The sequence below is a fragment of the Lithobates pipiens genome, unplaced genomic scaffold, assembly GCF_037356315.1.
Source record: "Lithobates pipiens isolate NorthernLeopardFrog02 unplaced genomic scaffold, aLitPip1_a1.2 Scaffold_22, whole genome shotgun sequence".
NCBI classification, from domain to species: domain Eukaryota; kingdom Metazoa; phylum Chordata; class Amphibia; order Anura; family Ranidae; genus Lithobates; species Lithobates pipiens.
The window spans coordinates 307,839,521-307,861,838 of NW_027507784.1; the positions used below are offsets into that span (position 1 = coordinate 307,839,521).

The 22,318-nt window shown below is 43.3% G+C and overlaps 1 protein-coding gene across 5 annotated transcripts in view; it reads right to left on the reverse strand.

Moving 5' to 3' along the window:
- Positions 1-17,919, reverse strand: part of E4F1 (E4F transcription factor 1) — a 44,272-nt gene extending 26,353 nt beyond the window's left edge. The window contains exons 1-5 of one of the 5 annotated variants that reach the window (XM_077449348.1): positions 17,729-17,919; positions 11,698-11,846; positions 11,476-11,563; positions 4,566-4,762; positions 4,371-4,491 (exon numbers count right to left, since the gene is read on the reverse strand). In XM_077449348.1, coding sequence (XP_077305474.1) covers positions 4,371-4,491; positions 4,566-4,762; positions 11,476-11,563; positions 11,698-11,846; positions 17,729-17,834 — 661 coding nt within the window. In that variant the 5' untranslated portion in view covers positions 17,835-17,919. Of the gene's footprint in view, positions 1-4,370; positions 4,492-4,565; positions 4,766-11,475; positions 11,567-11,697; positions 11,861-17,728 lie in introns of all 5 variants that reach the window. The other 4 variants (XM_077449347.1, XM_077449346.1, XM_077449345.1 and 1 more) reach the window with 4 other exon arrangements.
- Between the last annotated feature and the right edge of the window lie 4,399 nt (positions 17,920-22,318).

The following is a 22,318-nucleotide window of genomic DNA, read 5'->3' on the forward strand; positions in this document are numbered from 1 at the left end:
AACTTTTTTTAATCATATAAAACAAAAAATAAACTTAAAAAAATAAATAAATAAAAAAACATCGAAAAAAATTGCTGTGGGACTTAAGTGATTAAGGACCACACTTTTCTGTTTGGTGCCGGCAAACCAGCTAAGCATATACCTGAAATAAAATTCCATACAGCTACCCTTTTTGCCACCCTCTCCCGCCCTCCCAGATTTATACTTGTATCTGATGACCACAGCCTTTGGTATTTGTGTGCATCCACTTCCAAAAGAATGCTGTGCACTGCCTGTGCTGTAGCTTCTCAAAGACTCCAGGTTGGGGGGATCTACTCTACGGTTGCGGTAGCACACCAAAGACTTTTGGAACGGGATGTAAACACACACCAGAAGGCTTGACAGCCAAACTGAAGTATACTACTGGGGGGGGGGGGGGGGGAGGGCCAGTTTAGGTCAGTGAGGAAGGCCAAAACCAAAAAAAAAAAGAACTTTTTTTTTTTTTTAAACAAAGAAGAAAAACTAAATTAAAAAAACATAGCACAAAATTTTGAAATGAGTAACTGCTGAAATAACTGAAGACAGGAAACATCAGATTTAAAATCATTCTATTTGACGATTTCTAAATAAATTGAGAAAATCGTAAAAGGGCATTCGAGCACTGAATTTAATTTACAGGCAGGAAGTCGCCAAAGAACTGCCTCTAAAAACACTGGTAAAAGTCAGCGAGTTAAGTTTATCTTTTATTTACCACAATTTTCACTATGATAGAAACCCCCCTTTAGAAAAGATTTCTAGAAAAGGGAAAAAGAAAAGAAAAAAAAAAAAAATAATGACTCAGGCCCATACCTGTGCATAAACAATCTCTATGGTTATTATAGCATTTATAATCCTCATCTAACATTCTCAACAATCTTAACAATTACAAGCTGCAAGAGCATATTGATAATGGGGAGCTTTGTCCTACTTTCTCCTAGAACCATCTTTAGTAGAAACCATCACTTTTTATTCTAATCACCTTTAAAAAGAACAGCAATACATGATATGGTCAAAAAGTTTGTGGACACCAGACCATCACATCTACAGGTGCATCTCAAAAAAATTAGAATCTCAAAGTTTTTTCTCCAATTAAAAAGTGAAACTCATATTATATAGTTTCATTACACAGGGTGATATATTTCAAGCATTTCCTCCTTTAATTTTGATGATTTTGGCTTACAGCTAGCGGAAAAAAAAAAAAAACGAATACAGTATTCTCAGAAAATTAGAATAAAAGACCAAAAAAAACACAAGGATTTTTAATACAGAAATGCTGGCTTACTGAAAAGTATGTTCATGTACAGTATATTATGCACTTAATACTTGGTTGGGGCTCCTTTTGCATGAATTACTGCATCAATTCTGCATGGCATGGAGGCGATCAGCCTGTGGCACTGCTGAGGTGTTATGGAAGTCAAGGTTTCTTTGATAGTTGACTTTCAGCCCATCTGCATTGCTGGGTCTGGTGTCTGATATTCCTCTTGAAAATACCCCACAGATTCTCTATGGGGTTTAGGTCAGACGACTTTGCTGGCCAATCAAGCACAGTGATACCATGATCATTAAACCAGGCATTGGTACTTTTGGCAGTGTGGGCAGGTGCCAAGTCCTGCTGGAAAATTAAATCGGTATCTCCATAAAGCTGGTCAGAAGAGGGAAGCATGAATTTCCTGGTAGAGGGCATCGCTGATGCACAGTGGACCAACACCAGCAGATGACATGGCTCCCCAAATCATCACGGACTGTGGAAACTTCACACTGAACCTCATGTAACATGGATTCTGTGCCTCTCCACTCTTCATCCAGACTCTGGGACCTTGAATTCCCAATGAAATGCAAAATTTACTTTTTCATTCGAAAAGAGGACTTTGGACCACCGAGCAACAGTTCAGTCCTTTTTCTCCTTAGCCCAGGTAAGATGCTTCTGACGTTGTCCCTGGTTCAGGAGTGACTTGACACAAGGATTGCGACAGTTGAAGCCCATGTCCTAGCTCTAACAAGCAGAGCCCTCCGATTTCTCCTGTATTGATTTGTATTGTAACTGTACTGTCTGCCCTCATGTTGTAAAGCACTGAGCAAACTGTTGGCACTATATAAATACTGTATACAAATAATAATAATAAATAATATCCTGGATACGTGTGTGTGTGGTGGCTCTTGAAGCACTGACACCAGCCGTAGTCCACACCTTGTGAATCTCCCCAAATTCTTGAATGGCCTTTGCTTCACAATCCTCTCAAAACTGTGGTTCTCTCTGTTGCTTGTGCACCTTTTTCTACCACACGTTTTCCTTCCACTAATATGCTTGGATACAGCACTCTGAACAGCCAGCTTCTTTAGCAATGTCCTTTTGTGGCCTACCCTCCTTGTGGAGGGGGTCAATGACTATCTTGTGGACAACTGTCAGCAGTCTTCCCCATGATTGCGTAATCTACTGAACCATTTAAAGGCTCAGGAAACCTTTACAGGTGTTTTGAGTAAATTAGCCGATTAGAGTGCGACTCCATGAGTCTACAATATTGAACTTGTTCACAATATTCTAATTTTGTAAGATACTGAATTTGGGGTCTTCACTAGTTGTAAGTCATATTTATCAAAATAAAAATAAAGACATGCTTGAAATATATCACTCTGTGTGTAAGAAATCTATATAATATACGCGTTTCACTTTTTGAATTGAACTACTGAAATAAACTTTTTGTTGATATTCAAAATTTTGGAGATGCACCTGTATATAAGCTTGTTTGACATCCTATTCTAAAACCATGGGTATTAATAGGGAGACGGCTCCCTCTTTGCAGCTGTAGGAGCTGCCACTCTTCTGGGAAGGCTTTCAACAAGATTTTGAAGTCTCTGTGGAAATTTGTACCCATCCGGCCAAAAGAGTATCTGTTGGGTCAGGTACTGATGTTGGATGAGAAGTTCTGCCTCATCACTGGTGTTCAATAGTGCGGTCAGGGCCATGTGCACTTGAGTTATTCCACACCAAACTATGGGGGTTATTTACTAAAATTGCATGGTGCAAAATCTGTTGCAACTCTGCATAGAAATCAATACACTTCTAGGTTTTATTGCCAAAGCTTAAAGTGGAAGGCCAAACTAAAATCTCTGCATCTATAGCCACCAACATTCTAACGCGAACTTATCTAGCCCTGTAAAGAAGACATTAGTATACATACCTTTTCCGCAGGCGATCTGACCCATTCTCCAGCGGGGGAAGCTCTGCCGAGTACACGTCCAACAAGGGCTGTGAAATAAATGGGGAGTGACATCACCCATAGACTTACTATGGGGCTTTCATTGTTGGACGTGACCTCTGCGCACCTGCCCACACAGCGAAGCCACGGCTGACAGCTCAGCATAGGATCACAGCTTCCGCGGCTGGAGATCGACTGAACAAAAAAGTAAGTATACTGATTTCTTCTTTACATGGCTAGATAGGTTAGTGTTAGAATGTTGGTGACTATAGATGCAGGGATTTTAGTTTTAGCATGGACTTCCACTTTAACTGAATAAGCTGAAGTTGGAAGCCAATTGGCTACCATGCACAGCTGTGCCAGATTCTGAGTGCTCCAGTTTTAGTAAATCTCCTTATTTTAGTAAATATAAAAACTGCTAAATACCTTTTTTCTAATCAGCAGTATATAGTAGTCTTTAGACTTCTGAGTGTCTGGTAAAAGCTTGTTGGAAAAGTTTACATTCTACTCTGACTGTCCTATGAGGCTGCAGGACCCCTGACCCTCTGGGCAGTCCTAATTGACCCTGTGCTGATCACATTCACCCCCTCAAGAAAATAATAAAAAATAAAAAACCAAACAATAAAATCCAAAATCTGAGCATGAGCAGAGTGACTCCAAGGCTATGTACTATCAGGAGATGGACTGGGGACAGTGGAAGAAGGGGAGGTCAGAGAAGACACGATCAAATAGTCTTGCACAATGCGGAGGATTAACCCCTTAGGTTCCACAGCGAGTATAACCAGCATGCCTTACTGCATATACACACTGGTTTTACGGTTGTTTATTAACACTGGAAACAGTCATGCTGGAACAGGAAAGGCCCTTCACCAAACTGTTGTCACTGACGTTGATTGTCCAGAGCATTAATCACTCGGAATGAGAGGGAAACTATGTAATGGAGACACAAACTGCTATAAAAAAAATAACTAGTGCTAAACCGTCACCAATCTAGCCAAATAAATAGTTTTTCCTTTCGTTATACTTAAGCTGTCATGCAATTTTGTTTAAATCTACACTAAAAGAACAAGGTGATATGAGAAATATCACTGTATGGAAAAAACCTCTTTTTGATAATGCTGCTCCTTTAAAAATTTATAACAGGTCAACCCTTACCTGTGTGCCGTCGGTGGTGTCTAATTAGGGAGCCCTTTGTCCTGAAGGCATCCCCGCACATTCTACAAACAAAGTCCTTCCTGTTGGAGTGGATGAGCATGTGTGCTTTCAGAATGTTAGCCTAGGAAGAACAGATTAAGTCAGCAGACATGACTGCCCAAAGACACAATGCAGAACTAGAAAATGTCAACTCACTGTCTTAAATGTCTTCTCGCACAGCTGGCACACATAGCGACCTCTCTCATCCACAACCATTTTCATCATCGACGTCTCATCTTGTGCTTCCTCTGGGTCCTCATCATGCCAATCCAAATCATATTCCTGGGTATCACTTCTCTGGTCATCATCAACAGTCTCCTCATTGGGGATAGAATCCTTTACCTCTTGAAAGGCTGCTGGGTGACAGGAAACATCATATGAACACATAAGGAAGGGGAAAGCACCATGAAGTCAATAGGATGGGCTTAAACAGTAAATTATTATTATTATACAGGATTTATATTGCGCTGTCAGTTTACACAGCGCTTTACAACATTAGGGCAGACATTACAATACAATTCAATCCGGGGGGGGAATCAGAGGGCCCTGCTCGTTAGAGCTTACAATCTAGTAATTGTAATCTAACAGAAGGCAATAAGATGGAAAGAAAGTGCAACAAAAGTATACAGTCTTCTTTAGTCAGTCATGTGGATTTAAGCCCCACTTATGTCACTAACCTGGGTTCTGCTCTCATATAGGGAGTTTAAAGTCATTTAACCACTTCCCGACCACCGCACGACGATGTACGTCGACAGCATGGCACGGGCAGGCATATGGGCGTACATGTACGTCCCTGCCTTCCCGCGGGTCAGGGGCCCGATCGGGCCCCCGCCCGGTGCCTGCGGCGGTCGGTATCCGTGCAGGAGCGATCGGTGATGAGGAGGCGGCCATTCATTCATGGCCACCCCCTCGCGATCGCTCCTGACGAATGGGAGTGAAGCATTGCATCACTTCCTCTCCTGTAATGTAAACACAGGAGAGGAAGTGATGTAATCTCTCCTCCGTGTCGGTATTTTTCGTTCCGGCACCGAGGAGAGAGCATCGGTGAGTTGCACAAGCACTAAACAACACAGTAGAACATGCCAGGCACACTCACACCCCCCCTTTACCCCCCGATCACCCCCCCAATTACCCCTGCCCCCCCAGTCACAGTGACACCAATGCATTTTTTTTTTTTTTGCATTGGTGTCATTTGTAACTGTAATAACTGTTAGGGCAGTTAGGGTTAGCCCCCTTTAGTTCTAATGTACCCCCCTATGTGATGTGATTCGCACCGCACTGCAGTGCAAATCACATCCGATCTCTGCGATTCGAGTTCAGCCATTCGCCGCACCCGCCGCAAATTCGCACGGGACCCTTTTTTGGTCCGCAGCAGAATCGGATCGCATGGGTGTTCACACCATGCGATCCGAGTTTGCAGATCGCACTGCGATATGCGAACTGATCTGGGGGTGTCATTAACATTTCACTGACACTCCCAGCAGTTCACATAGGGCAGTGTGAACTGCCGCCGGGAGGCATGCGATGCGGGAACCCGCCGCGGATTCGTGGTGTTCCCGCATCACTCCAGTGTGAACCCAGCCTAATAAGCGATCATTTTTCTGATCGCTGTATTAGTGTCACAGGTGACGCTAGTTAGGCAGGTAGGTATTTAGGTTCGCCGCAGCTTTTTATAGCGCCAGGGATCCCCATATACTACCGCATAAAGCCCCCTGATTGCCCCCTAGTTAACCCTTTCACCAGTGATCACCATATAACTGTTACAGGTGACGCTGGTTGGTTAGTTATTTTTTTATAGCTTCAGGGCACCCGCCATTTATTACCTAATAAAGGTTTAACCCCCTGATCACACGGCGGGTGTCATTTGTGACTGTAATAACTGTTAGGGCAGTTAGGGTTAGCCCCCTTTAGTTCTAAGGTACCCCCCTAACCCCCCCAATAAAGGTTTAACCCCGTGATCACCCCCCGTCGCCAGTGTCACTAAGGCTGGGTTCACATTGCAGCGGTTTATGAGAACGGATGTGATTCGCACCGCACTGCAGTGCAAATCACATCCGATCTCTGTGCGATTCGAGTTCAGCCATACAGATAGTATGGCTGAATTCGCGTTGCACCCGCCGCAAACTCGCACGGGACCCTTTTTTTGGTCCGCAGCAGAATCGGATCACATGGGTGTTCACACCATGCGATCCGAGTTTGCAGATCGCACTGCGATATGCGAACTGATCTGGGGGTGTCATTAACATTTCACTGACACTCCCAGCAGTTCGCATAGGGCAGTGTGAACTGCCGCCGGGAGGCATGTGATGCGGGAACCCGCCGCGGATTTGTGGCGTTCCCGCATCGCTCCAGTGTGAACCCAGCCTAATAAGCGATCATTTTTCTGATCGCTGTATTAGTGTCACAGGTGACGCTAGTTAGGCAGGTAGGTATTTAGGTTCGCCGCAGCTTTTTATAGCGCCAGGGACCCCCATATACTACCGCATAAAGCCCCCTGATTGCCCCCTAGTTAACCCTTTCACCAGTGATCACCATATAACTGTTACAGGTGACGCTGGTTGGTTAGTTATTTTTTTATAGTTTCAGGGCACCCCCGCCATTTATTACCTAGTCTCACTAGTGTACCCGTAAATTTAGGGGTGTCTACTTTCCAAAATGGGGTCATTTGGGGGGGGTTTGTGCCATCTTGGCATTTTATGGCCTTCAAAACTGTAACGCCCTTAGAAAGCCTGAAGGCGGTGCTTGGTTCTCAAGGCCCCGTACGCGGCTAGGCTCCCAAAAAGTCCCACATATGTGGTATCCCCGTACTCAGGAGAAGCAGCAGAATTTATTTTGGGGTGTCATTTCACATATGCCCATAGCATGTGTGAGCAATATATCATTTAGTGACAACTTTGTGTAAAAAAAAAAAAAAAAAAAAAAAAAAAAAAAGTTTGTAATTTTCCCGCAACTTGTGGCAAAATATAAAATATTCCATGGACTCAACATGCCTCTCAGCAAATAGCTTGGGGTGTCTACTTTCTAAAATGGGGTCATTTGTGGGGGGTTTGTGGCATCTTGGCATTTTATGGCCTGCAAAACTGTAATAGGTAGTGAGAAGTGAAATCAAAAATTTACGCCCTTAGAAAGCCTGAAGGCGGTGCTTGGTTTTCGGGGCCCCGTATGCGGCTAGGCTCCCAAAAAGTCCCACATATGTGGTATCCCCGTACTCAGGAGAAGCAGCAGAATTTATTTTGGGGTGTCATTTCACATATGCCCATAGCATGTGTGAGCAATATATCATTTAATGACAACTTTGTGTAAAAAAAAAAAAAAAATTTTTGTCATTATTCAATCGCTTGAGGCAAAAAAATAAAATATTCAATGGGCTCAACATGCCTCTTATCAATTTCCTTAGGGGGTCTACTTTCCAAAATGGGGTCATTTGGGGGGGTTTTGTACTGCCCTGCCATTTTAGCACCTCAAGAAATGAGATAGGCAGTCGTAAACTAAAAGCTGCGTAAATTCCAGAAAACGTACCTTAGTTTGTAGATGTGACAACTTTTGCGCAAACCAATAAATATACAATTATTGACTTTTTTTTTTTACCAAAGACATGTGGCTGAATACATTTTGGCCTAAATATATGACTAAAATTGAGTTTATTGGATTTTTCCAATAACAAAAAGTAGAAAATATAATTTTTTTTCAAAATTTGCGGTCTTTTTACGTTTATATCACAAAAAATAAAAATCGCAGAGTCAGTCAAATACCTTTAAAAGAAAGCTCCATTTGTGGGAAGAAAAGGACGCAAATTTCGTTTGGGTACAACATTGCATGACCGCGCAATTACCAGTTAAAGCAGCGCAGTGCCAAAGTGTAAAAAGACCTCTGGTCATTTACCAGCAAAATGGTCCGGTCTGAAAGTGGTTAATGTGATAGTCCAAGGTGCTAAGGGCTAGTTCACATCAGTGTGTTTCAGTAATGCACCATGAACATTCTGGTACATTGTAACACTATACATTCAAAGGCATCCCAATCCACCTCCAGAACTCAAAAAAAAAAAAAGACAAAATTATCTTGTGCTTGGGTTATTACATTACAGCCCATTCATTTTAAGTGGGCTGGCCAACGCAACTCCTCTCAAGGCAAAAAATGCAATTGACAAAGTATATGGTGTCCTGAAGTGAATGTCCCTTAAAGGAAAATGGAGCCTGTCACATCTAAAGTCTTAATGTGGTAGTAAACTCATACCAGCTTTTGTACTTGTACATACAGTAGAGCTGCACGATTTTGGCTAAAATGAGAATCACGATTTTTTTGCTAAGAATAAAGATCACGATTCTCTCATGATTCTCGCGGTGTAGCATCTTTCACAATACACAAAAAAAAAAAAAAATTGGGCTAACTTTACTGTTTATTTTTTTTTAATTCATTAAAGCGTATTTTTTGTTTTTAAAACATTGCATTTGAAAGACCGCTGTGCAAATACAGTGCGACATAAAATATTGCAACAACCATCATTTTATTCTATAGGGCCTCTGCTTAAAAAAAAAAAAAAAATGCACCATGTTTGAGTGTTCCAAGTAATTTTCTAGCAGAAAATAATGATTTTTACTTATAATCAACAAATGTCAGAAAAGGTTTGGTCTTTAACCACTTCCCACCCGGCCAATGTATATATACGGCCGGGTGGGAGCCGCCTGCTCCTGATAGGACGTTCAGGAACGTCCTTCAGGAGTAGCGGGATCGCGCGCGCGCCCGCGCAGCGGCGCGATCCCGATGTGCTCGTGTCACCCGGACACGGCACATCTCAGATCGGCAGGAGGGCTCTGTGATTGGCCCTCCTGATCACATGACGGCCGTGTCCAATCACGGCCGTCATGTGATGTAAACAAACAGCCGGTTGCTAGGCAATCGGCTCTCCTCTCCTCACACGGAAGTCATCGCAGAGGAGAGGAGAGCGGATCGCTGCAGCCGGCTGATGATCAGTGAGTATGGGCTGCTTTTCACAGCTTTTTACTCACTGATCATCAGTGTAGTGTCAACACACAACACACCACACAGTACAAACACAGTCCCCACATATGTCCCCAAAACACACATGTCCCAAAACATACATGTCCCCAAATAATAAAAACACATGTCCCTAATAATAAAAACATGTCCCCCACATATGTCCCACTAAAATCACATGTCCCAATGATTATCTGCACACATATGTACGTGATCACCTGCACACATATGTACATGATCATTTGCGTACATATGTCCGTGATCACACAAACCAATTATTATACACTTAACGGAATTTTTTTTACCAAAAACATGTAGCAGAATACATTTTGGCTTAAATTTATGACAAAATTTGATTTTATTGGATTTCTTTTCAAATAGAAAAAAGAAAATATTGTTTTTTTCCCAAATTTCCGCTTTTTTTGCGCTTATATCGCAAAAAAAAAAAAACGGAGTCGTGAATAAATACCACCAAAATAAAGCTCTATTTGTGCGAACAAAATGATAACAATTTCATTTGGGTACAGTGTAGCATGACCGCGCAATTGTCACTGAAAGCGCTAGAGCGCTGAAAGCTGAAAATTGGGCTGGGAAGGAAGGGGGTGAAAGTGCCCTGTATTGAAGTGGTTAAAGTGGTTGTAAACCCTCTCCCACAACTTTGTCCCATGCAAATCAGCATAAAAACTCTAATGAACACGGCTTGTAGATATCTCCTTACTTGCTTAGTATTGTTGTAATCCTTTTTGTTCTTTAGAATGATGTCACTGAGCATGCCCATATCTCCCAGGATTTACGGCACACTCTGTGTGCTTGGCTATCTGTTATCAGGACTTCCTAGGCACACAAAACTGAAATCCCACGAGACTGCATAATCACTCAGAGCTTCCTACTACTCCCCATGTGACATCACATGGAGTGGGAAAAAAAAAGGTATTGCACAGCATTACTGCAGTCTTATCAGCTGAAGCTGATAAGACTGACATAGGCAAACACTGGATAATCGGCACAAGTAAATACTATGAAATAAAACAAGTCAGCTATGAGCAGGGTTGCCATAGAAACGTTGGATTGAGAGGGAGGCTTGATTAACAGTACAGGAGGTGCTCAACGTAAGGGCGGAAATACACTCCACTGTGGACTCAGAAAACAATACTTAAGATGGCGCTGCCTTAACCCTGGAAACAAGTTTTTTAAAGTTTCTTTAAACAGTAAGTAATTTGCGATTTGGGCTGGATTACAGTGGCTATAGTTTGATAATTACTTATTATAATGGAATAAAAAAAAATAAAAAAAAAGGAAGCATCAGAGTGGGAGAGTTTACTTCCTCTTTAAATGTTTAAACTTCCTTCATTTACACGCTGGAGTTCTCTCCTTTGATAAAAGAACGAAAAGATACTTTGTTTCTACTTCTTTGCTGTGTTGTAATTAAACTTGGTAGTCTGCCTGGATTTTTCTTCTTTTCTCTTTCCCAGTTGTGAGAACTCTCTGCACTTGTTAGAAAGAATCGTGACATGCTGCTTTAAAGATCGGGAAGAAAAAAAGTTAGCAATTTCGATTTTTAACGATCATGCAGCTCTAACCTACAGGTAAGCTTATTATAAAGCTTACATGTAGGTACAGTTGATATATGCCATCATGAAACCCAGACAAGACCACCATGAATAATGGGAGGCCAGGACGGGAGCATGGCTCAAAAAGTATAATTGCCTGTGGGTTGGGGGGAAGGGACGGGATGAAACTGGACTATCTGCAGCCACTGTCACTTTTTAAAAGGACACTATATCAGCTTTAAAAAAAAAAAAAAAAAATCCTTAAAGCAGTAGTAACAAAAATCTTAAACCGGTAGTAAACTCCACTTTTTCATGTGTACCTACAGGTAACCTGTAGGTGGTACAGGGAATATCTCCTAAACTAGCACCATTTAGGAGATATTCACAGTTGTAGCAGCCGGTGACGTCACCGCGCATGTGCTCTCAGCATCAGTGCAATCAGTATAGGTACATCAAAATATCGTATTATTTAATACAAAAGAGGAGGAGGTGAGAGCACATTTCGAGATTTTCAGGATTACCTTGATCGTCTGCAGTGCTGATCTCCTCTGATGAGGCCTCCACAACCACATGGGAGATGCTCACATGATCTTCTACAGAAGGAACCACCTGCTGTTACACATAATTAGGAGAGGATAATATTATAATTAGGAGTTCAATACCTCACTCCCAATCCTTACTCCCAAATACCGAACGCAAAAGAATCTCATCAGACATCTAGTCAGCGTTCTATCTACTCGTACCTCCTGGCTGCTGAGGCCCGGTATGGAAGACTCCAGGGACTGCTCCACGGCCCTCTGACACATCTTTTGTACCTTGTGCTGGACAAACTCTTCCAGGCTCGTGAATTCTGTCTGACAGCGGCCACATTTATGCACATCGTCTTCGTCATCTGTAACAACAGAACTGAGGTTTTATATATTTTAGTGTGGCATCTTATACAACTCTGCTTGCTGCAACTTTGCTTTATTTTTCATAGTGAACAGCAGCAACATACATACATAGACACAATGGGGGTTATTCACTAAAGGAAAATCAACTTTGCACTGAAAGTGCACTTGGAAGAAAGGTCATTGTAGATCCGAGGGGGACATGCAAGGAAAATAAACAGCATTTTAGCTTGCACGTGATTGGATGATAAAATCAGCAGAGCTTCCCCGCATTTCAGATCTACCCCTTAGATTTAGAGCAACTGCACTTCCAAGTGCACTTGTAGTGCAAAGTGGATTTGCCTTTCGTAAATAACCCCCAATGAACTGTATACAAAACAACATGAAACAAATCTAAAAAGAATACATGTAGTGCGTGTCTATAAAGCTAAAACAATACACCTTACAATCTAATTGTACAATCCCTTCTAGAGGTAACAATTTAATAGTGCAAGGGCTTGTCTGACAAGAAATAAATTAGAAAGTTACCCTCTTTCCCCCGAAAATAAGACCTAGTGTGATTGTCGGTGATGGCTGCAATACAAGCCCTACCCCCCAAATAAGCCCTACCCTGAAAATAAGACCTACAAGCACTTTAACTAGGGCTTATTTGGAGGGTAGGGCTTATATAGCAGCCATCACCGACAATCACGCTAGGTCTTATTTTCAGGGAAACAGGGTAAGCCCTCACACTACATAGCATTGGTAAACCTAAGACTGCATTCACACCTGAGCGCATTTACCGCAATTTTGTTCAGGTTACCAATGTAAAAGGCATAAAAATGCCTGTAATCTGCCCCAAAGAAGCTCATGTTCTTTTTTTTGCGCTTAGGGCATTATTCAGGCATTTTGCTTCAGGTGACAAAACGCTCAGACGTGGCATTGAAATGAATGCGATTTTGCTTGTTGGGCCTTTTTCAGCTTTAATTTATTTTTTTCAGGCGCTTTATGAGCTGAAAACACTCAGTTGTGAATGCAGCCTTAAGGTGCTTCATCCCAACAGGAGAAAAAAAAAAGGCTTACTGAAACTGCTTATAAATGGTTAGCTGGAGTTTGGCTTCAATTTGTTAGTGTATCTAAATCTACTAGTCCATCTAACATTCCTCTCCTGCCCAGAATGATAGTGCTGCTTTCCAAATGTGCCCCCTGTTCTTCATCCAGAGTGGGGGTACCAACTAGATCACCAGGGGGGAAAAGACAAAAAAAAAAAAAAACACTAACGTAGCCACCATATCTAATGATTGATAAGCTACAATATGTTAAATTTTTGGTTTTGGGCTTAAAAATGCTTTAATAACTCTATAGAACCCCACTGCCTCAATGCCTACCCACCGCAGAATCCAAGCTTGTCTAAAGCTCCTGTGTAAGGCTGGCCATACATTATGCAATTTTCTTTACTTCAACTAAAGAAAAATGTTTGATTCCCTCATCATCACAGTGTTGATGAGGGAATTCCTACCACTGCGTTATTATATTTTGACAGTGGGAGATTTCCCAGCCCTCAGAATATAATGATCACTGCTGGCTGCTATAGTTGCTGGCAGTGACTGAATTAAAAAAAAACCTGACAAGTTGTTGTAATGAAGTCGATTGATAGAATTGATACTTTGTTGAAGCACCTTTTGATTTTATTACAGCAGTCTTTTTGGGTATGAGTCTTCAGCATGGCACATCTTGACTTGGCAACATTTGCCCACTCTTCTTTGCAAAATCACTCCTAATCTGTCAGATTGTGAGTACATCTCCTGTACACATCCCTCTTCAGATCACCCCACAGATTTTCAATGGGATTCAGGTCTGGGCTATGGCTGGGCCATTCCAAAACTTAAATCATCTTCTGGTGAAGCCATTCCTTTGTTGATTTGGATGTATGCTTTGGGTCATTGTCATGCTGAAAGATGAAGTTCTTCATGTTCAGCGTTCTAGCAGAAGCCTGACGGTTTTGTGCCAGTATTGACTGGTATTTGGAAGTGATCAGTGGAGATGACGTCAGTGAGGAGGAGCGGCGCGCCTGGTCACAGACGGCGCCGAGGACACAGGAGGGAGGATTTATTTAATGGACGGACAGGAGGAATGTGCAGAGTGCAGACCAACCAATCGATGACATAGACTTTCATTAATCGTTTCAGCACGACACAGGAGTGATGTGAATCGTGGCCCAGCCATTCAAACGGTCGGAGAGAACGAACCCGGAAAGAAGACCAGGTGAAGATGGAAATGCTGACAGCGTGCCGTTGGAGGACTTTGTTTTACAGGTAAGTTTATCATAATGTGCTGTATGCGGTGTATACTAGCACATTATTACACAAACCTGCAGCGGGATTTTTTCGTTTCTCTTTTACTACCACTTTAAAGAGGAAGCAAAGCCTCAGTAATATAAAAAAATAAAAAATAACCCCTGCAAGACAAAGGCATAATAAACTAGTATGCATAGCGTACTTGCTCATTTTGAATTACTTACCTGAGATCAAAGCTCCCCGAAGCCGTCCTCTTTCTCCTCCTCCGTCACCATCTATCCCGGCGTGACTTCCGGGTATAGCGGCTCTGGCGCTGTGAGTGGCCGGAGCCGCGATTATGTCACTCCCGTGCATGCGCGCTGGTGCAGCCACTAACCGCATGATCGCCATTAGCAACAGCACGCTCAGCGTACCTGCGCGCCGTAGACAGCGGCGCCGATATTTCTGCAAATATCTCCTAAACCTTTTAGGTTTGGGAGATATTTCTTGCACCTACATGTAAAGCCTTAATCTAGGCTTACCTGTAGGTCAAAGTGGTTGTAATGGGTTTACAACCACTTTAAACGTGCCCTCATTTACTGCAGCAGAAATTTACATGCTGAATAAGGATCATTTTCCTGATACTCTGTACAACAAGATACAATCTGTAGCAAACTTATTTATAGTAACTAACAATGTGTTTTTTTGTTTTTTTTTCCAGGAGGTCAGCTTTTGTATTCCTCTCAGTAGCAGATGATTCTAGACTCTATGGAGATGTCAGTATAGGACGGAGCACAAAGGGAGTTGTGACTGAGCTTATCGGTAGACGGAGATCAGAATAATGGAAACCCGGACTGTACTGCAAGGAGGACGTTATCAACAGGCAGCACCTGGCTCCATTCTTCATATCACAGACTGAAAAAGAGAGGCTGCAAGCACAGGGTACAGATAATGCCTTCCTCTTCAAGGTACAATAGCTTTGTTTTGTTTTTTTTATTGTCACGCACAAATCGGAGTGACATCAATAATTTTAAGACCAGCATTCATAATTAAAGTATAACTACAGGCAAAACTTTATTAAGCCTCATACACATGATGAGAATATTGTATGAACGATCGTACTTTTTTTTTTATTTATTTTTTGCATGCTAGTCTCATATAGAAAATGAAAGTTACTCAACTTAGGAAAATTTTTAATACGACAAAATACTTCGGAAATTAAGTAATGTATTTTTTCGTTTCCGAGCATACATGGTCTTCAGAAATTTTTCAGACGAATAACGTACTGGTATCGTACGAGGAAAATTATCGTGCTTGTCCCATCAGATCATTTTGCATGAATTGTCATGATTGGCTCTCGAAAGCTCTGTGTCAACAATCAGATTATTGTACGATTGCTTCGAAAGCTGTATTTTTTTGTCCGATTTTCTAATCGTGTATACTAGACCAGTGGCCTTCAACCCTGTCCTCAGGGACAACTAACAGGCCAGGTTTGCAGGATAACAGAAATACATCACAGGTGATATAATTTGCTGCTCAGTGATTGCAGTATTCTAGTCTGCATCTCCCCAAGGTAATACATAAAACCTGACCTGTCAGTGGGCCCTGAGGACAGGGTTGATGACCACTGTAATAGACTTAAGCGTCTCAGTTTTGTATAGTGGAGAGAGATTGCAGCCCCGACAGGTTTTTAATTGCTGTCTGTGCCCCTGATAATCACTTCACCTCTGGAAGATTTACGCCAATCACAACCAGGCCATTTTTTGCGATACAGAACTGCTCTACTTTAACTGACAATTGCGCTGTCATGCAAATAAAATGTATGCCTCCCCCCCACAAAAATAAAGCTTTCTTTTTGTGGTATTTAATCACCACTGCATTTTTTATTTTTTGCACTATAAACAAAAATAATAATTATTCAGGATTTATATAGTCCCAACAGTTTGTGCAGTGCTTTACAACATGAGGGCAGATAGTACACTTACAATATAAATCAATACAGGAGGGATCAGAGGGCCCTGCTAGAGGATGGAAGGATGGTGATTTTATAATACATACACACATACATACACATAAATATATATTATATTTTTAAATCACATTTCTTCACAAATTTAAGCCAATGTGTATTCTGCTACATGTCTTTGGTAGCATATATTGATTGGTTTTAGCAAAAGTTATAGCGTGTACAAACTATGGCCAGCCGGTGCTGACGGACATCTATTTGGCCGGTACCCGCTCATCTGCGACAAATCACAACAATTAGATTATCAGATGATAGCTCCAAAAAGTGGTATTTACCATCCGATTTTCTCATTGTGTGTACTAATCATTACTTTGTGGGAGGGGGGAGATTTTCCTCTCGCTTACTGTTTTGGCTATGGGACAGGAAGTGAAGTGAAATCTTCCCAATGTGACAAAGATGCCCAAAAAAATAAAGCAGACAGGAGTTATAACGAGAGGTGCACAGAATGGATGGAGGGAGGGAGAGGGGGCGGGGAGCCTGCACCGACAGAAGAGGGGAGGAAGGGGGGGCCGGGAGTCTGCACCAACAGAAGAGGGGGGGAGGGGGGCCTGCACCGACAGAAGAGGGGGGGGCTGGGAGCCTGCACCGACAGAAGAGGGGGGAGCCTGCACCGACAGAAGGGGGGGAGCCTGCACCAACAGAAGGGGGGGGAGCCTGCACCGACAGAAGGGGGGGGAGCCTGCACCGACAGAAGAGGGGGGACGGGGAGCCTGCACCGACAGAAGAGGGGGGACGGGGAGCCTGCACCGACAGAAGAGGGGGGACGGGGAGCCTGCACCGACAGAAGAGGGGGGACGGGGAGCCTGCACCGACAGAAGAGGGGGGGCAGGGAGCGGGGAGCCTGCACTGACAGAGGAGGAGGAGGGGGGGGGCGGGGAGCCTGCACCGACAGAAGAGGGGGGGGCGGGGAGCCTGCACCGACAGAAGAGGGGGGGGCGGGGAGCCTGCACCGACAGAAGAGGGGGGGGCGGGGAGCCTGCACCAACAAAAGAGGGGGGGGCGGGGAGCCTGCACCAACAAAAGAGGGGGGGGCGGGGAGCCTGCACCAACAGAAGAGGGGGGGTGTGAAAGCAGTCAGGACACTACATGGGGGGGGGGGGGTGATCAGAACTGGGTAGAAGCCACTATGACACACAATGAGTTTTTATCTATTTCTCCACCCACAAGTGTAAATGAGCCCTTAAAGTGGAAGTGAAGTTGTACTTTGGACACGCTCTGATCCTTATAGCAGAAGAGACAAGCGGCGCCCCATCACCAAACTCTGCGCCAAGACGGGGGAAGTGTCCGGCTGCGCTCCCTGCACATAAACACATACGCTCAGCCCATCCCATATGTTTCCATGTAAAATAACAATCACCTGGCCTCTGACCAGACCACTCCTACCATCTACTACAGCAATGCACAATAAAACTTAAAAAAAAGGCAACAATACTTTTATTTTATATTATTGTAGATTGAATTTTCTAAAACTGACACAAACAATAAATATAAAGTGAAGCTGATGATGGAGAGCTGTCAAAACAAACAAACACAAGCCCCGCCCACACGTGCAGCTTCAATAACACGCCGCCCGTGCCCGGGTGTCTGTCGGGGGCGTGCTCACCTTCCTCCCTGTAGTGGCTGATGAGGGACGCGGCGGGTTCGGTCAGGCAGAGCGGACTGCTGGGAGCTGCTTCCTCCGACTCCCCCACCCCCGGCTCCGAGCTCATCCCAGCCAGCACTGGCTTCTCCTCCTCTGTCGCAACGAAACGAGCGCACAGCGGCTGGAGCACGGCGCAAAATGGCGGCTTTACGACTGTGTCGTCATAACAACGGAGGAGGACGGCTGGCCCTGGAAGGGGGTGGACGGGGCACGTCGAGGACGCCGCGGACGCTGGAAGGCCTGGCGGCCATGTTTGGTGTGGGCAGAGAATGGGTCAGAGAGGTCTGGGGGGTGCTGCTGCTTTTGGTCAGATTGCTGTCAGATCAAACCCGTAGTTCAAAATCATCTCAAGGAACACTGAGCTATTATATAGCTCGTTATATAATAATATGATTTGTGTGCATGAGTATATATCCAACGATAAAAGTGATATTGCGGCGAATCTGCTGATGAGACCACTTTTATCTGAAAGATAGCCACCTGCCATTTTCAAAAATACCTGGTTTATGGCAGCTATAGCTGCTGCTATAACAACGATATTTAACGTCAAAGTACCGACGTACGACTTAGCTCGCAGTCTCCGCTCATATTGATCCCAAAGGTGTTCTCATACCTCCCAATTGTCCCTGATTTGGAGAGACTGTTCCAGAGGAATACGCCCATCAAATCATTCTCTGCAGCTATTACCTTTTGTACCACCACCCCCTCCCTTTAGAATGTAAGCTCTATGAGCAGGGCCCTCCTGTACCTTTTGTATTGTACTGTAATTGTGTTGTCCCCCCCCCCCCCCACAAAAATGCTGCGTAAACTGATGGCGCTATATAAATTGTGTATTATAATAATAGTAATTTTGAGGGATTGTCCTTGATTAATAATTTTGAGGGACTGTCCTTGATTTGGAGCAATGTCCCTCTTTCCTCCTCATTTGCTCTCATTTTGGTCTGATCTATATACTTGTATATAAAATTCACTTTTTATTTATTAAAAAGTGTTTCCCAGTGCTAAACCTTTCATCTGATTTCTAAATTGCTGCATCTGTAGATTGCAAAAGCCAGTATAAAGGAATAGTAGTGGTAAAAAAAACACTTGTGGATTTAACTAATCTTGTTTTTTTTTGTACAATTCTCCTTTTAAGGGGGTGTGTCCTATGCCTGCATACGTGTGCTGATAGGTGTCCCTCATTCCCATCTCAGAAAGTTGTGAGGTATGTGTTCTATAGGGTTGAGGTCAGGACTCTGTGCAAGCCAGTCAAGTTCCTCCACCACAAACTCACTCATCCATGTCTCTATGGACCTTGCTTTGTGCACTGGTGTGCAGTCATGTTTGAACAGGAGGGGGCCATCCCCAAACTGTTCCCACAAAGTTTGGACCTTTTACACATTTACAAGCTGTGCAGCAGTTTATTAAAGAGGAAGTAAACCCTGATGGGTTTACTTCCTCTTTTTTTCCCTGCAAAGGTAAAGCATAATGGACTACTATGCATCGCATAGTAGCTCATTATGTGTCACTTACCTGACACAGGAGCCAGCGAAGTCGCCGCTGTTACCTGTAGTCCGCCGCATCCATCTTGGTTGTGGCGTCTCTCGCAGCTCCGACGAATGACAGCGGAGAAGCCGCGATGACGTCACTCCCGCGCATGCGCACGGGAGTCGCGTCTCGGAGCTCCGACGCTGCCATTCGCCGGAGCCGCGATGACGTCACTCCCGCGCATGCGCACGGGAGTAGACAAATTTGGCAAATCCATTCTTGGACTTGCCGCATTTAGTGCGCCTGCGCGCCGCTGTCTACGGCGCATGCGCCGTAGACAGCGGTGCCCATTTTCGGGCAAATATCTCCTAAACCATATAGGTTTAGGAGATATTACTTGGACCTACAGGTAAGCCTTAATCTAGGCTTACCTGTAGGTCAAAGTTGTTTGGAAGGGTTTACTTCCATTTTAATGAACAATTACAAACTGGGAGGAGGGTGTTGTCATCACCTAGGTGAGGGTGATGTCTCCATCCTAGTAGTGATGTCCAGTTCATGAACGAATCGTTCTTTTGAACCGGTTCTTTTTAGTGAACTGGATGAATCGATTCTTTTCAGTGAACTGATTCGTTTGAAACAGTTCACTCTGCACTCAGTACATAGCAGAGCAGCAGAGCTGGCAGTGGTAATATGATCCTAGAGTGAGAGAGCTCGGCCCCTCCCTGCAACCAATTAGCTGACTCTAAGCACAGTGACACTCAGGAACTGGATACAAACTTAAAACAAGAGCCAGGAGTACACAGTACACCGAGTTAAAGAATCGAACAGTACACCGAGTTAAAGAATCGTACAAGTTACCGAGTTAAAGAATCGTACAAGTTACCGAGTTAAAGAATCGTACAAGTTACCGAGTTAAAGAATCGTACAAGTTACCGAGTTAACGAGTGAAAGAATCATATCAGTTTTTAGAACACAGTACACTAAAAGAACCATGAGTCACCACCAGTAGAGAACACTACACTAAATCAATGATCAGCTAGCAGTAGTACACTTACAGACTGCTTTATAGACAGAGAGGACAGAGTCAGGATAAGAAGATATCCTCATTCAGATTAATTATTTAACCCTTTAATATTTAGTTGGTTTATGCTAAAGAAGATATTCATGTTAAGAAGGACAGGAATGCCTTCTGGGACATGTGTCTAATTTAGTAGCTATATAACTGAATGAGAGAGCTGTCTAATTTTTATAACACAAAAATACATTTTATCCTGCTTTATGGTAATATTTTTCTGCGTTCTGGTCCTGAGATTTCTATGCCCCCTGGATCCTTAGATTATTATTTATTTTTTTTAATTCCTCCAACCATGACCATTTTTTAAATAGTGGTATAAAAAAATAACACAGACAAAATAGGAAAAAAATCAACAGTTTTTAATAGAACAATATAAAACTATTTAAAAGTACTGGAATAATTACGATAAAAAAAAACATTTATTCACATGCAGATATCGGGGTTGGTGGGGATGGTTTTAGTTTTTATTTTATAATTTTTTCACTTAACAAGCCCCTATGTGATCGTTTGTTGAAGTGACAGGTTCTCTTTATTGCATATGGGGTCTGGTATATGATTATATGAGTATAGGATTGTGCTCAGTGACCTGGGTAGCAGGTGTTCTGTCAGATCAAGCGATCTATAGGAGCAGCCAATATTGCGACTTTCGGTGATGCACAAACAGTCGTGTAAATGAAAAGCGTGTTTTTGTGTGTATTTTCTGCATTCTGATGGGCCAACTTCACAGGTAAGATTGCTAGCTATCAGATTTGTCCGTAGTCTTTACAGTGCATAATGAGGCTCCTTTTACACTTGTGTGACTTATCATGCAACTTGGGACTACAAAGTCGCATGACAAGTCGTACCCCAAGATTTCCAATGAGTACCGTTCATATCTGTGGGTCTTCCAGTCACAGCGACTTCAAAGTAGTTACTGCACTACTTTGGTACGATTTTGATGCGACTTGAGGCAGAGACCTCAAGATTACATAAGTATTCCTTCAAGTCACATCAAAATCGCATCAAAGTCACGGTAAAAATCGTGGCAAAAATTGCATGACTTTCAAGTCGCACAAGTGTGAAAGGAGCCTAACGATTGGATTTTACTACCGTGGACACTTCGCCTGCACGCGGAAGTAAAATACAATCATTTTTCCTGTGAATGCGCTGTAAAGAGAACGGAAAAATATGTCTAGCAATGTTAACTGTGTAGTTAGCCCATCATATGCACAAAAATCCGCTTTTCATTTTCACAGCTTTATGTGTCACCAAAATTGATGACGCTGGCTGATCTGACAGAATAATAGGATTGTGCTACTAGCAAGGAACTAAATGCAAATAAACCTCCCAGGACCTGCCAGCCTTCTGAGAAGAATCATTCTTTTGATTCTAATCATTTAAGAAGGCTGAGTCAGAGCTTCGGTTCACTTGCTTGTCAGTAGACTCAGCAAGTGAACCGAAGAACCGAAGAATCGGTTCATTGAATCGGTTCATTTCACTGAGTAGTTCGAAATGAACCGATTCAGTTAAAAGATCCGGACTTCCCATCACTACATCCTAGGTGCCTAGGCCAGTGTGATATCTCGATCCTAGGTGCCTAGGCCAGTGTGATGTCTCGATCCTAGGTGCCTAGGCCAGTGTGATGTCTCCATCCTAGGTGCCTAGGCCAGGGTGATGTCACCATCCTAGGTGAGGGTGATGTCTCTGCCTAGGTGGCTTGGGCAGGGTGATGTCACCATACTCAGTGCCTAGGTGAGGATCGTGTCTCCATCCTAGGTGCCTAGGTGAGGGTGTTGTCACCACCAAGGTGCCTAGGTGAGGGTGTTGTCACCACCCACTGTCACTGTGTGTTTTGGAAGGGTCTGTGGGCTGGCCTCCCACCCACAGACTATGGCCCAGAAGAGAATGAGAGACTTGGGGACAAAATAGCATTGAGATAATGTAATGTAATGCTACATCCCTTCTCCCCCATCCCCCCTCTTGTTGCTGTGTTTAATTTTGTTGTGTCATGGCACATAGACAAAGGTCTG